Source organism: Dioscorea cayenensis, unplaced genomic scaffold (genome assembly GCF_009730915.1).
Source record: "Dioscorea cayenensis subsp. rotundata cultivar TDr96_F1 unplaced genomic scaffold, TDr96_F1_v2_PseudoChromosome.rev07_lg8_w22 25.fasta BLBR01000466.1, whole genome shotgun sequence".
In the NCBI taxonomy this organism is placed as follows: Eukaryota; Viridiplantae; Streptophyta; class Magnoliopsida; order Dioscoreales; family Dioscoreaceae; genus Dioscorea; species Dioscorea cayenensis.
Genome location: NW_024086857.1, coordinates 5,083 through 22,057, shown reverse-complemented (window position 1 = coordinate 22,057; position 16,975 = coordinate 5,083). Strand labels below are relative to the sequence as shown.

Genomic DNA, 16,975 nt, shown 5'->3' with positions numbered 1-16,975 from the left:
TCCTTTGTCAAGCATAGGGCACACCTCGCCGAATTGATGTTGATGAAAGCTCCCCTAATAGCTCTCCTCCAAAGGGAATTGATGTCAAATGCCATAGAGCCGCTCCTAAAAACCAACAAAAGCCTCTCCAAACCCTAACCGCACTCTCTCCAAAAGATAGCCAAAAGATAGGAAGAAGATCCCCAAATAAAACTCTCAAATAACCAATATTGCACGGAATGATGAAGCTTCCGGGGTTTTTCTTCATGTTCGGCATATTCTTCTGTAACACCACCGAACAAGAAGCATCCAAGATCACATATGCACTCTCTACAAATGGAATGTTGATGTGCAACTTCATAAATAGATCCAAAAACTTCTTGTATCGCTCATCATTTTGGTCGTTCTTCAATCTTGAAGGATAAGAGATTATTGGCTAGTAAGGTAAGGATGTTACCTCCTTCTCCTTGGCTCTCTCCTCAACCTCCACGACCTCGGGTGATTCAAAATTAGTCTTCTCACTAAGGAACCTACTCTCAACTTCACGAACACCTATCAAAGCAATCACCTTCGCATGTTCTCTTGGATTATTTTACGTGTTGCTAGGCAAACTCCATTGAGGTTTTCTGAGAGTGACTTCGCAATTTGGCCCACTTGATTCTCTAAGTTGTGCAATGATGCGGTGTGGTTGCGAAGTGTGGCATCAACGAATTGAAATCTTGTATCCGACAATTGAATGAACTTGGTTAAAGCCTTCTCTAAGTCGGTCATCTGGTTCTTCAACCTTGAAACTTGATTCTCCATGTTTGGGGCTTGTTGTTGTTATTGTTGAAAAACCGGTGGTGCTATAGCCTTCTGTTGCCCTTGATTACTCCAAGAAAGGTTTGTGTGGCTCCTCCACCCTGGATTGTAGGTATTGCTATATGGATTTCCTTGAACTCTCATTGCATTACCTACAAAATCAACTTGTTTCATAGAAGTGGTATCACCAATAGAAATTGGGCAATCAGATAGAGCATGTCTTGCCCCATACCAAGTGTAACTCATCACTGCGACCCCTCTAAGAGAAGTTCGAGTGTCTAGCTTCTTAATCAATGACTCAACTTGGGTCGCTAATGATGTGACTGCATCGATCTCATAAAGTCTAGCTACCTTCTTCCTGTCTCGTATGTTCCACTGATAACTGTTCATAGACATTTCTTCGATGAGATGTCAGGCTTCTTCAGGGGTCTTGCTTCTTAAGGTACCTCTTGCTACAGCATCTATTAACTATTTTGTGCTTGGGCTCAAACTACTATAGAAAATTTGAATAATCCTCCACTCGGGAAACCCATATTAAGGATATTTCCGCAGGCGATCCTTAAACCTATCCCATGTCTCAAAAAGAGACTCTAATTCTACTTGCACAAAAATGGATATTTCATTCCTAAGCATCGTAGATTTTCTGGGAAGGAAATATCGAGCAAGACAAGCTTCTGCCATCTTCTCCCATGTAGTGATCGATGCTCTAGGTAATGAATGTAGCCATTGCTTTGCTCTCCATTTCAAGTAAAATGAGAAGGCCCTCAACTTGATAGCATCATCTGTTACTCCATTAATCATGAGTATGTCGCACACTTCCAAGAAATTCTCAATATGATTGTTTGGATCCTCATCAGCCAAACCATTAAACTATGCTGACTGCTATAACATCTGGATGAACCATTAAACTATGCTGGCTGCTATAACATCTGGATAAAGCCTGGCTTGAGCTGAAAACTCTGAGCTGTAATCGGTGGCCGCATAATACTAAATTGCGTGCCAAGAACTATGGGTCTGGCATAATCTAAGAGTGTCCTCTGCTGCTCATGTTGTTCTGTCATATTATCAGACCATTCTCCTTCTATCTCAGCTTGATTTGACTGTTCTTGCATAGGTTCTTTTCCTCTTCTATGAATTCTAATTCCAATATCCAGATCTCCTTCAACTAAAGTCAAAGGGTTTTCTCGGGTCATAACCTGGAGCTATAACCAAAGAAAGAAAAACAAATCAAAACGATGGAAGAATAAGAAAGTGTGAAATAGAATAAGTGATGGATAGCTAAAATAGTAAAGTGCAAAATGCTTCCAAAATGCCTATTCCCCGGTAATTGTGCCAAAAACTTGACACACCCCTCGCGTGTGTGTACCGCAAGTGTACGAGTTATTGAAGTAATTAAGTACCCTAGTGAGTGGGTAGTCATATCCACAACGAATAGTGCTCAAAAACACAAGAATTGCTATTTAACTATAGTGAAGATGATTCAAGAGTGGTGTGAACAATATCAATGCAAATGAAAAGTAAAGAGAAGAAAGAAAAGCATAATAGGGATATAAGGAAAGGCAATCGATAGAAAATGGAGCACTCAAACATTACTCATCGTAGGAGTTATTGTTTCAAGTGCAAGACTAATCATTATGTCTCCTAACTAATGTTTAATGAGTCGTGAAAATCCTAAAACATACGGTCCCAAACCTAAGGTCAACCATGACTAACCCTACACTATGCCTTAGCAAAAAGGAATACTCTCGACCCTCGGACTGTGTGGGGTTGCAAGAAGTTCTTGGGCCTCCAAGTGATAAACTCTATTCCCAAATATAGATCTAACCCTTTGGTCCAGGCGAAAGACCCCTAGTCACAATTCAGCCCTAGAACTAAGAATTACTTCAACACTTCACTCTATTGCTCGTGCAACTAAGCCCAAGTAGAGTTTGTCTCTTAGCACTTACTCTATTGTGACCGCAAAGAACTTTTGGAATGCGGAGGTAGGATGAATCACATCGGAAGGGAATGGGGACGTTCCGCTACCTCTCGACTCACCCTCTCGACCCTCTCTAACTTTGCTTTGTCTAACCCTCATGGTGTGTCACTCATCTACAAAGATTACCAAGATAAATTCTCAACCCTAGTGTCACTCTAAGGGAAAGTCAATACAATATACATTCAAGGTTGTAATTCAATTAGAACATCAATTAAAGAAGCATAATAAAGGTCAATGAAACAAAATCATCCTAAGGTTTATAAGTCCAAGCACCCACTAGGAGTTTGGTTCTCCATGGAGCAATATAAAATCAATAATGAAATCGAATGTAAAAGCATGCAATCCATAAGAAAAACCCCCCTTGTAGTGTGTATCGATGGTCTTGTAGAGTTACCTCATCTTCTCTAACGGTTCTTTCGTCAAGCCTAGGACACATCTCGCTGAATCGATGCTGATGAAAGGTCCCCCAATAACTATCTTTCAAAGAAATGCGGTGGCAAAGGCCATACAACCACTCTAAAGACCTAGCCAAAGCCTTTCCAAACCCTAGCCGCGAGCGCCTCAAAAGTTGGGGAAAAGATGGGAAAAGGATCTTTTAAAACGTACGAAATCGTGGCTTTTATAGGGGATAGAATCGGGCATCCACATGGGCATGTGAAATTTCCATACGCCCGTGTGAATTTCTAGAAGTTAATTTCCTGCAAGCTATGAACAGTAACTACTACAATAGAGCGCTACGGTACTTCACCAAAATACTCCTAAATCCACATTTTTCATCGAGGCCACATGGATGGGCACACATCCATGCGGGAGATCGCGTCGCATCTTCAACTAAACCACATTGACGAAGATCTTGCTATTATTGTAGAAATCAGAACACGTGAGTGTGACTGCCTTTGTGCCCCTCCAATTTGCGTGTCCGCTCGAGCACAATGAAGGTTAGCACACACTCACATGTCTTTGAGCACAACTTGTGTCTTCATGTTTGTCCAATTCAAGTACTTTATCAACAAATGCATCCATGATCTACTTTTAGTTTCTTTCTTCCACAATTATCTCTACAATCCTAAATGCATAAAAGAACACAAATACATATGCATAAGTGCTAAAATCTGAGAAAAGTAATGCTCAATGTAAGAAAAGAATACTCCATATTACTAATACAAAATCACTTATCAGATACAAAGGAGAAGGGCATATGTTTCAATTCACCGTATTGAGTTCATGGGAAATAATAATGGGTGACATAAGTGAGCGGTGGCCATTGGATGATTCTAGGGTCATCGTAAAGTTCTTGACACCTGACTCATATAAGATGCTTTACCCAATTGAGTCAGATGCTAACTTTCAACTCATATGCCATATACATCATATTTTCAACAAGACTGTCGTCGACATCACCTTCAAGGACGCGAGTGGGTCAACGGATTGGAACTCGGCCTCATTGATTCCATCTTAATAACAATGATAACTATTGTCAGTTACCTTTCATTTATGTGTTACTTCATAATTAATCGCATACATGTTTATTAAATTGGTTTCATGTTTATTACAATAGTTCTTTGTGTAGTAAATGTTCGTTCTGTGTAATATTATGTGTTTCTGTGTAATAGTATGTTTTACTGTATAACATTGCCATTTCTTGTGTAGGTTTTAAGTTTTTTGTGCAATAAACCAAGCTATTAATATTGTCTGTGTTATGCATTGTCATTCAGGGATGCCTTCTCAACAAGTATGAATGCCGATGTCAAGACATATCTATCCTAATATCCTCCACAAAGATGCTCAGTATTGTTCAGTCTTCATAAGCACTTGATGGGTCGACCTTAAAAGTGGGCCAATGCTTCGACAATATAGAGCAGTTCAAAGATTACCTACGTAGCAACGCCATAAGATAAAATTTTGATTATACACTTATAAAAAATGATAAACTTTGGGTGACCGTCAAGTGCGCTACTCCAGATTACCAGTGACGTTTATAAAAAATGATAAGTGCTTGTGCGATAAGAATATGAAGTGTTCTTTCCTTGTGTTGAGCATTACTTTTCTCGGGTTTTAACGCTAATATGGGTGTATTTATGTTACTTTCATGCAGGTAAGGTTGTGAGGCCGATTATGAGATAAAGAAGCCAATGTGGGTCGTAATGCACTAATTTGTAGGAAATCTTGCTAAGGTTCAAACGTGAAGACATAGGTCGGGTTCTAGATGCAGGAATGTGTGCCAAACTCCTCGTACACGAGTTAGCACAACTATTTGGAGGGGTACAAGGCAGTCACATTCAAGCATTCCGACTTGTGCATATAGAACAAGATCTCCACCAACATGTCCATTATTAAAGAAGCAAGGCGATCCACGACGTAAATGTGTGCCCATTTGCGTTACCTCGATGAAAGTATGGATTCAGGAGTATTTCAGGCCGGTACTGTAGCTGGGTATTGTAGAAAATATTGTAGCAAAAATACCACATCAACAGTGTTTACAGCCGGCTGAGAAAATAGGAAAACAGAGAATCCACAAGGGCATGTGGAAATTCCACACGCCCGTGTAAAAAATCCACAGGGGCGCCCACATGGGCGTGTGGATTCCTGATTCCAGCCCTTTAAAAGTCGATTTCAGCCCCGATTTCAGCATTCTTTTCTCCATCTTTTCCCCAACTTGAGAGAGGGCGGCGGCTAGGGTTTTGAGAGGTATTGGATAGGGCATTGGAGAGGTTCTACGGCTCCGACATCACGCGCCGTTTGGAAGAAGGTCAGTGGGAGAGCTTTCATCGGCACCGATCAGGCAAGGTGTATCCTAGGCCGGACAAAGGGACCCTTACGACGAGTAGAGGACTCTCCACAAGACCATTGCCATGACTAATGAGGGGGTTTTCTATGGATGCTTTGTTTTTACATTCAATTTCATTGATTGTATCTAGCTCCATGGAGAGCTAAAGCCCTAGTGGGTACTTGTGTATTTGTGAACCCTAAGATGTATTTGTTTCATTGAATCTCTTTATTATGCTTTCAATTAATTGATGTTTATTGTGAGTTTCAATCTTGTAGACTTGATTGTATGAATACTCCCCTAGAGTGACACTAGGGTTGAGAGTTCTTATTGGTAACTCTTATGAGTGAGTGACACACCATTAGAGTTAGACAAAGCTAGATTGGAGAGGGTTGAGAGGGTGAGTCGAGAGGTAGCGGAGCGTCCCCTTTGTCCTCCGGTGTGATCTATCCTACCTCCACGTTCCAAGAGTTCTTTGCGGCCCTAGTAGAGTGAATGGGCTAAGCGATGACCTTCCGCTGGGGCTTAGTTACGAGTGCAACGGAGTGAAGCGCTGAAGTGATTTTAGCACCTAGGGCTTAATTATGGCTAGGGATCTTCCACCTAGACAAAAGGGTTAGGTCTATATATAGGAATAGGGTTTATCACTTGGAATCCCTAGAGCTCATTGCAATTCTATGCGAGTGCGAGGTTGAGAAGTTATTCAATCTCTGCTCCGGGACATGTATAGAGTTAGCCATGGTTGACCTTAGATTTGGGATCATGTAATTAAGGATTTCCATGACTCATTGTTGCATCAATTAGGAAATATAATAAAAGGTTCTTGCACTTGAAACGATTGTCCTTGGCGGATCAATATCCGGGTACCCCATCTTTATCGATTGCCTTACCTTCTCCTTTACTTGTGCTCTCTATCTTGTTGCTTTTATTTTCATTATTTCATATTTTGTCACACTTATCACTATTCATCTTCCACATTAGTTAAGAAACAACTTAAGTGTCTTTATTCCCTACTCTCTGTGGATACGATACCCACTCATCTGGGATTATTACTTCGACACCCGTGCACTTGTGGTTTACACGCATATACGGACGTGTCAACAATATAGAGCAGTTCAAAGATTACCTACGTAGCAATGCCATAAGATAAAATTTTGATTATATGTTTATAAAAAATGATAAACTTTGGGTGACCGTCAAGTGCGCTACTCCAGATTACCAGTGACGTGTGCATGCATTGAAAGAGGAAAATATTAACACCTTCCGGGTGAAGACAATGCAAGCAATGCACAGTTACGGTAGAGGCATTCATACAACAGTGCAGCCTAAAGCAAGCAAAAAATTGATCTCCCACTGTTTAATGCAGAAACTCAAGGAGGAGTCATTATATAGAGATGTCAACATTCAGAAAGATATATCATTAGGCCATGGTGTTCGCCTACCATATAAGCGTGCTTGGATGGAGAAGGAGATTACACTGGCCACCATTCATGGTAAGGAGGTTAGTAGTTACAATTTGCTTCTCTGGTGTTCGGACAAAGTTGTTGAGATAAATCCCGTCAGTTTTGAAATCATTGAGAATGACGGTGAGCGATTTAAACATGCTTTTTTCACTTTTCATGCATGTTTGTTAGGGTTCAAGCTGGGATGCAGGCCATTACTTTTTGTTGATGGAACTCATTAGCTTGGCAAGTATGGCGGGATTCTGTTAGTTGAAACTAGCGAATATGCCAATAAGGCCATCTTCCATGTATTATTCGCTATGGTTGATAATAAAATAGATAATAATTGGACTTGGTTTCTTGCTACTCTCGGGGAGGCACTGTATGGTGAAGATGATTACGAGGAAGTTATTACATTCATCTCAGATTGGTCGAAGGTTCTTGTTAATGCAGTTGCGCTCATATTCCTGTCATCACCGCATGTTTATTGTCTACACCATTTGGAAGCCAACTTCATGAAGGCTAACGACAAGCTCGGGAAATTATTGAAAGATCAATATTGGGTAGTAATCGTTAAAATTACGTACCCGCATACACGTCTAAAGAGTTCAATGATGTAGTCAATGAACTTGCAGTTATATCGGTAAATGCACATGATTGGTTGTTACACAAGTCTGACATTTATCATTGGTGTAACTACTATTTAAGGTTATGCGGTGGTGCGAGATGTACATAAATATAGCAAAGTCTTTCAATGCCTTGATCAACGAGGCAAGGCATCTACTGGTAATGAGCATGGTTGATACTATATGGTAAGATTAATCTACAGTTCAGTGTTTAATGTGTACTAATCTATGGTACTATGTAACAATTGTCGTTATTGTGTAAAACCATATTTTCCTGTGCAGTAGAAAATTGTTATGTGTAGAAATACTTGTTCATGTTTAATAGTTTTAATACATGTTTAATATTTGACATTATTGTGTAAAATAATATTCTCCTATGTATAATTTTAAGTTACTATATGCGATATTGTGTACATGTGTAATATTTTGAAATTCTGTGTAGTATTTAACATTAATGGGTAAAATCATGAATTTCTATGTATAATTACAAACTCGGGTGTAGCAAATTATGCTTATGTTAATTACTAACTCTTGACTAGCTTATCACATATTAACACGTAGATTTAAACTTATGAACATGCTAGTGAGCGGCGCGAAGTGTCCGCCATGTGGGATACATACCTTTACCCTAAGATACTCAATAAGGTTGAAGAAATCATCAAAAGTAGTTGGCATTTGCGGGTGGGCCGATCAAGCAATGACACTTACGAAGTGGTTGACAATTACAACAGTGCTATCAACCTACATGACCGGAAGTGCTCCTGCAAGAGATGGGAAGTACTTGAACTCCTATGCAAGTATGCAATTGCCACGATTTTGCAAACCGACACAAATGTACACTGCTACGTTGATGAATATTTTACAGCCGAATCATATCGTCATGCATATGTCAAACCAATATACTCAATCCCTAATAGTGACATGCCATTCGATGACACCCGTCAACTTAGAATGCGGCCACCGATAGCAAAGAAATGACCCACCATCCGTGAAGAAAAAGGATCGAGTCACAAGCCTTTGATGTGCGTGATTTACATTATGGAAGGTGTTACCAAAGTGGACATAATCAATGATCTTATAATGCAGTCATTGCAAACTAGCTTAAAAACTCCTTCATGGAGTTATTTTACCTTGTGTCTAAAATTTACACTGTGTAAGTGTAGCTTCACATGTAGGGAAGCATGTGTCTTATATGTGTATGCTGACAATCATATTTGCTCCAGTTTAATTTTAGTTCTAATTGTGTGGTTAATCAGTTTCCTGTGTAGTAACATTTGTTCCAATGTAAGGTTTAACGTTATTATGCAGAAAAACAATTCTAATGTGCATAACTATCCATTCCTGTGTACTTGAGTGTGTTATTGTGTATAAAATTAATACTAATGTGAAAAATCCTACTAAGTTGTATTTGTATTTGCGGAGATGTTTACATGTAAAAGTAAAGATTTTACCCATAGGTATAATTTAAAAATGATTTAAGTACAAATATTTGCATATATAGTTCCATATTATGAAAATGTTCTCAACAGTTGCCATCTTTGCCTTTGTCTACATCTTAAGTTTTTCTGTAACATTGATATAGTCTGCTTTTGATTCCTTAGCAAGTTTAGTGTCATTGGCAGTCTCCACGGTAGGTTTTGGGTCCGCTACAGCCTCCGTGATAGGTTAACGTCCTGGGCTGTAGCAGCATTGTCGGCATTCTCCACGGCAAGTTCAGCGTAATAGGCATTTTCAGCATCATCGGTAGTCTCCACGGCAGGTTTAATGGTCACTGTAGTCTCCGTGGTAGGTTTAGCGTATAGGTCCCCGGCATCCTCTACTATGTCAAAAATATTACCAACATCATCAGCCTTTATAATTTTTTGCCGCATTCCATCCAGCAATATCTATGACACATAACGCAGTCTCAAATACAGGATGTCCCCCCATGGTATGTCCAATCGTTCTCCGTTCAAAATTTTATCCATGTAATGAACGCAAAATGTTAGATAGCCATTGCTTTCAGGGTTTGTTGGTGGTAGTTACGCACATGCTCTAGAGGTAGATCTCTGAATTTGTTGTAGCCCAAATTAATTTCCACACATAGTTCAAAGAGATTCGCTGAAGCATCATATCCCATCATTAGTAAGACTATATCAAATGAGGAATGCCAAGCATTTGAGAAGGACTTACCATGTCAAAGACATCTTAGTCATACACAGATGACTGAAGTGAAGAATAGTGCATGTATTTTGAATTCTCCAAGTCGAGCGTCAACAAATGATAGTGGGCGTTGAAAATGATTGGCATCAGGATAATGTCAGTGACTTTGTGGGTAAACATGATATCCTCCATCATGTATATAGCCTAGTCTACCACGGTTTCTGACTTTTGCATGGTGAGCACTAGATGACGCGTGACGCATGATGAGGACTAGGACATCGACAACATCATCGGGGACTTGATTTTTGCCTTCAAGGAGAACGTAAATGCTTTCACACATTGTGAACCTATTGTCGTTCTTCCACACTACTAAACTAAAAAAAACATAAGATGAAAAGTTCAACATTAATCATATATTACACACATATAATGCAGCTTAAACATATACAACATATATTACACAGACATAAAACATATTACACATTAAAACACTATTTTACACACGTGGACAACCTAATTTTTACATGTAGGATTTATTTTACACAATTAATAATTATAATACACATGCAAACAAGGATCATACATAGTCATCATATATTACATGTCCACTCGGGTGTTCAAGTAATGCGTAATGGCTATCCATTCCAACTGGGTCAGCCTCCTGAAGCATGCATACTTCTTTTTTTTTTGGAAGAAAACTAGGTGGGGTCTTCACTTCCGGGGTTATCTCTTTTGATGGACCCTTGTATGGCACTATTGTAAGAGAATTGTTTTACTATGTTCTATTCTTCAGTCCAATCAGGGATTCTAGAAGTACATCCATTTCTCAGAAGGCCTCTAGGTTGGTAACTGTTGTGTCTGTTGAACTAGAGTCAAGTGGGAACATTCTCTTCGTTAGGGTGAGAGACGATAGTTAGTTTTTTGGACCACGGATCCTTGTACTTCGTGCTCCCTTTGGTGCGGCTTTCTTGGGTGTTTATTTTCTTCGGTGATAGTTTGGGTGGGACAGCTTCAAATATGTCTGTCTTAGCCATGTGGCATATTACGCATTTGGCAGTGTATCAACCTTACCACCTTTAGCTGTGGAAGTCGCTACAATAGGGGCAGGCTCTATAATAGTGTAGGCTAGCCAACAGGTGCAGCTCTACAATAGGGAAAAGGCTGGGGCCTCAGGATTAGCATTTTTATTTGTAGGTGCAAGCTCTATAATAGGGGAAAGTGCATGCTTTGCAACAAGGGAAGGTGCATGCTCTGCAATAGGTGAAAGTGCTGGGGCTCTCGGGTGTTATCAGGATCAAGAACTTAATGACTATTTTTGAAGTGTCCCTTTTCTGAGTTTGGCCAGACTGGCCTCTAAAAGACTGCACTACCTGCTTGAACCTCCTACCTGAAGAAAAAGGAGAAGAAGGATGCTTTGCTTCCCACTATATGTTACTATCCGGCGGCTGTGACCTTGATACGGCCCTCCACCGCCTTTCATCGTTCACATCACACTCGTCCAAACATACATGCATTTCATGAAATTCCTCTAATACCTGCTATAAGAGGTTAATCACATCATCGTCGTCTCCTTGTGATTGACGCCAAGAGAATTTTGATGAGTTATCAAGGGGAGAATCCTCCTAGGATCGCTTCCTTGCCGGCTATTTGCTTGGTTTTTAGAAGATTCCTTAGGGAGGCCTATTTTCTTTCCATAGGCCTCATTGGCGGGGAGCATCATCCGGCCCTTTTCTTTCTGTCAGCCACTTCAAATGACCTTTCATACCCTTGCTTTCGGCTTTCCTGCCTTGTAATGCCAACCAATTCAGTCTCATTATCATTGGCTCGAACAAGTTCATAGAACTGCAAAATTGGCCATATATTACACAGGTAAGTCTTATTATACACATGAAAAACTAAAGATACACACAAACTATTTATTTTACACAAAAACACATAACATTACACATCAATATGTTTTGTCACATGTTTTGTAAATATTTCATATAGGTAGATCACAAGATTACTTCTCTACCTTTAAGCAACTTCAACAGAGGACCGATTGAAGTCGCCTTGATGTAAATGGTTTCCCCATAACACATTATATAGGGTGTCCTTCTAGCTACTGTTTCTTCACATTGCCAGTTACCTCAGAGAACCAAATGATGAGGGTGATGTTGCATCCTTTCAAATAACCTATGGTGGTGTAGTTTCCTTTGTACTGCATCTGTACACATCCCGCCATTGTTAGGAGATCGGCCATCAGCCACCTGTGAATGGCATGGACCCAAGCATAATGGATAAGTGAGGGAAGATCATCAGCGTACCTGGCTGCAAATATTGGTGCGTTAAGAGAAATGATGGGGAAGAAGATGGTGGTCATGAAGTAGACCACCAGAAGCTTCACAAATATCTCCTCATCAACGCCTTTCCTTCGTACGAGTTTGAATAGTTTTTCTTTAATTGCATCACGGTGACAATTACGCATTTTACTAAGGAATGTCTCCTCAAACTTGCATTGGACCCTCTTATGCCTGAATGATAAGATATCCCCTTTGAAGCAGAGACCGAGAATGAGTGCCACATCTTATGGTCAGAATGCCAGCATGCTCTCTCTTATCTTGAAGCACTGGGTGCAATTATCATACACCTATAGCAGTGCGTCAAGCACCCCTCTCTCTTGCATGATGGGTGTGATGACCATCCATGAAATGGGCAAAAGGAGTGCCTCGGAGTATCTCCCAGTACTGCCTGTTCATCTCCTTCCTCAATGCGGAGATCAGCTCCACAACAAGAGCAAGGTAACACCGTGCATTTACAAACATCGTCACCATCGTCTATTGTGGAAATAAAAGCAAAAAAAAAACATAAATATCTTAAACATGAACGTACTTATTTTACACATGAACAAGATATTGTATATAGGAACACCTTATTTTACATAGGAACGAAAATATTACACAATAAGATACACAAACTAAATGACAATCTTAAGTAAATATGCACCATGATAATGTCGTGTTTCACACAGAAAGGAACCAATACTACAACATCTAAACACCACACATAGCACTATCGTCCTTCTGCTTGAAGGCTCGTATTCTCATCTCTCGGTTGTGATTTCCCTTGAGAAACTTCTTCGATGATCGGCATTCAATGAGAGAACAATAGATTCGGAGAAGATGAAAGCCGATGCTCGCAAGGAAGACAATTGCTAGGAAAGTGTTCTCCACCGACTTCACCACGATGTATAGGAGATGAATAGTTGTGCCACCATTGGAGAAAAGTGGCCCTAGATCCCAATGCTTCGCAAATCCAACTATCTAAGCGTGCGGGGTTACCAAGATCTTCAAGGGCATTCTCATCATTTCACATGGCTGGAAACTTTCTCCACTTATAAAGGGCAATATGGTAACTTCCATAGCCATTTACCACCCCATCTAACCCCGTTTGGGGAATAAAGGCTAACAAATAAATGCCCAATAAAGGAGGGACTAAGAAGGAAATAGGAAACTTGCAGGAATTTAGAGGGAAAGTGCAAACTTCTCAGGGATGTTTCAATACTTTTCTGTTCAATTAATTATATTTTTATAAATCATTATATTAATATTCTAATATTTTCAACGAAATAAAAAAAATTTTAATTAAGTAACACGCTTAGGAAAAAGAATAATGTTGTGCGAACCAATGAATAAAACAAAATTATATTTTGAAGTTGTTCCATCCATAGTTGGACTAATATACAGTTTGTCAAATATGCCGGCTAAAATGGCAGCTATTAATTGGCATCCACGTGGAAATCACTTTAAAGGCAAAAGTCACAGTACATAAGCTAATGAGGATTGGTGGAATTAAAACCTAGATGGATGTTCACAGCTAGCTACCTTAAGCTATCATTTTAAGATATAAACGAACGGAAGAAATTTCTTTAAGTTTATATTTCTTCATTATTTGTTGTATTTCTTTTGCCTTAGTTATATACATTAATTCTAATCTTCAACTATGATATTAATATTTTCTAAATTTATTATTTACAAGTTATATTTAGCTAATTTTATGAAAAGTATGATATTAATGTTTTATTAAAAGTATAATTTTAATTTATATACAATATACTAAGTAGTAATATATAAATAACAATGAGGGTTTGTCTACCTAGTAAAGACTTGTGTCCGTTAAACAAGTAATTTTGAACTTAAATCTTAATGCATATAAAATACACTCAGAGGTTGTTTGTTACCTGTAAGTAGTTGTAATGTAAGTGGTTTTACAATTAAGTGATTGTTTGGCTTGATGTAAAAGCTTTACTTATATGTAATTGGCATTTGAATGAAAATAATTCCCCGACCGACGCAAGGAACAAACCAAGCGTTGAGCTAGCAAAGAAGTGAGCTCGAGATTATTCCCCCATAAATAGCTCTAAGAAAATCGGCCACCACCAATAGTTGGTTGAGAGGTTGGATGATGTTCCATGAGGCAACAATGACATGCAGCGATTATTGCAACAAGTACTAATTGAGTTCCGTCAATTGACGTGTCAAAAGCTGAAGAGGATGCCTTGCGTGCTGTTGGAATACTACTTGAATCTCTCATCAGTTTGAGGAAGGATAAACCAGCAGAGGAGGAGCTTGAATTGGTCCCATACCAGGGTCTAGCAAAGGGTTAGCTCTACCATGAGGATCAAAAGAAAGCCAAAACAAGCTTCCTTCCAAAGAAGAAAGACAATCAAGGTTTTGGAAGGCTAAACCAAATTGAACAAGCAGCCATCTCGATCTACTTGAACACAAGTGTTGACAGGTAATTTTCTATCTGTATGGTATGGATTTTTATATTAAGATGTGTTTGTGAAACATATGTGTAATATAATGCTTTCATGTATAGGTTTAATGTTTCCAGTGTAACCATTACATTTTCTTGTGTAACCATTACATTTTCCTGTGTAGAGTTACAGTTTTATGTGTAACATATATCTTTCTTATGTGTAATATCAATTTCATGTGTCGCATATATGTGTTATGTTTATTCTGGTTGATTCCTGTATAATGATTTTATATAGTTCCATCATTTGGAGGGATGAGTATAGTTACACCATCAGTGACAACCTCTACATCCTCCTCGTCGAAAAAAAAATATCCCTGATTATGTTATGGAGGCCCTCGTCTTCATGATCCATGAACAATTGCTAACAAATACCTTAGGTTTCAAGAAGCTTGATGTTGTCACACGGCCCCTGGAGCTTGCTATGTAAAAACTGTAATTCGCTGTGGATAAAAGCATAATACATCATGGAGGATGTCATATACTGGCACAAGACAGCTAAATTAATACTTATGCCAATCATCCTCCACGATCATTACCATTTTCTTATCCTGGGCATTCAAAATATAAAGCACATGCACTACTCATTACTTATGTTGGACATTTATGACGATGAAGCCATAGATATGGTAGGTGACTTCAAATAATTTCAAACCTTGAATTATCTTTTATTGTGTCACTAACAAGTTACATTTAACAATTCAGTGGGATCTCATTGAACTATGAATCGAGATTAACACAGGCTATAGCAAATTTTAACACTTTCCACTAGAGCATGTGCGGAACTGCCTCCAGCAAGAATTTGGGAGTGTTGACTGTCCGGTATTTTGCGTCCACTATATAGAGAAACTTCCGAAAGGGGAAAAGTCAGACATCCCATTCCTCTGCCTCTGTTATATTGAACGGATACTCGTTAATGTTATACTAAAAAAATTTATTCCGAGTGAAGATGTGAAGAAGGATGCCACCGGAAAAAAGGATGACGGCAGTGAGGAGACTGCCACCGCTGACGAGGATGCTGCTGCAAAGGAAGACACAATGATAGACTTAAATGCCTAACTTGATATAAATGTACAAGGTTTTGACACCGACGGAGCAAGAAAGTCCTAATGTTGCTACCTTCCTCATTCATGTAAACAATAACATTTCAATAACTTTAGTATCCATATAAATACTTGCAATGTTTTTTTTTTTTGTAAATGAAAACATTACGTATGTAATTAATTATAAAATCATCCTTGAATCTGAAATTTGCACACAAAATAATACACATCAACATAAAATGTTAAACATAAAAGGCTAATATACACAGTAAACATAAATAATACATACCAAACAGAAATAACACACAAAAAATGAATCCAATACACAATAAACGGATCAATACATAGGCAATGAAAGTAATACTCATGAAATGGACTTAATAAACAAGAAACAAAATTAATACGCAGTACCCTGAAGTAATACACAGGTAATGGACTTAATACACAATTAACTAGGTAACTACACAAAAACAATAAAACATACACAGTTCAGGCTTTTATTATATAGAAATTGAGCATGACAGAAATAAAAAACAAATAACGTCCACTCGCATCATAGATAGCCCGCTCAGTCCACTATGACTGCATTACATGATCTATGATTATGTCCTGCTACAATGTAACTCATGGACATCGAAGGCCTGACGATTCTCTTTCTTCTTGGATATTGGCAGCCAAATTAGGAGCTTACGCTTGTCATCAGATGTCTTGTCACTGTCAGGAATCAGGTATATTCAGTTAGCATGCGCATGACAATACCATTCGACTATGAAGTAATCATCTACGTAATAATAGGCATTCGTGCATGTCTGCATGATTACGACACATGCATGCTTGCACGGTAGGTCATGTACTTCCCATATTCTGCAGGAACAACCCTGAACCTAGAGGCTGACTGCACTATTGTGGTTGTCAACAACTTCATACATGTCTTCACTGGATCGCCCCACCCTCACAAAATGATTGTCCTCAATAATTTGTTCAACATTCTTGCGTATCTTAGGACAAAGGTATGTATCCCACCTATTTGATTGTTCACATCTTTCTACTGGCATATTCATAAGTTTAAACCTGCGGGTGAACACAGTACACACTGTATTTATTACATAATAATTTCATATCGAAGATAGGAACAATATATATTACACATAAACATGTCTTAATACACAGCAATGAACAACACTACATGGGAAATATTTGTAGGTGTATATGGAGCTTAACCTTAAAGATTCAACCATGCATGTTATTGGTAGATGGTGTGCCTCTTTAATCCAGGCACTGAAGGATTTTGCCACATTGGAGTACATCTCACACAATCGCATTCCTTTAAATAAAAAATTTGACCAATGATCAACATCGGACTTCTTTAGCAACCAAGCATGCGCATCACTCGATGTTTA

General features: G+C 38.9%; 1 protein-coding gene and 1 non-coding gene across 2 annotated transcripts; both read left to right on the top strand.

Annotated features, from left to right (window-relative positions):
* The first annotated feature begins 1,306 nt into the window (after window positions 1–1,306).
* LOC120254472 lies at window positions 1,307–1,413 on the top strand. The gene has a single exon (XR_005534634.1). It is a non-coding gene; the product is annotated as a small nucleolar RNA R71 (small nucleolar RNA).
* Window positions 1,414–6,885: 5,472 nt separating this feature from the next.
* LOC120254471 lies at window positions 6,886–8,571 on the top strand. The gene is made up of 5 exons (XM_039262570.1): window positions 6,886–7,026; window positions 7,160–7,217; window positions 7,307–7,530; window positions 7,676–7,779; window positions 8,178–8,571. The coding sequence occupies exons 1-5, from the start codon at window positions 6,886–6,888 to the stop codon at window positions 8,569–8,571; spliced, it is 921 nt and encodes a 306-aa protein (XP_039118504.1).
* The last annotated feature ends 8,404 nt before the right edge of the window (window positions 8,572–16,975 follow it).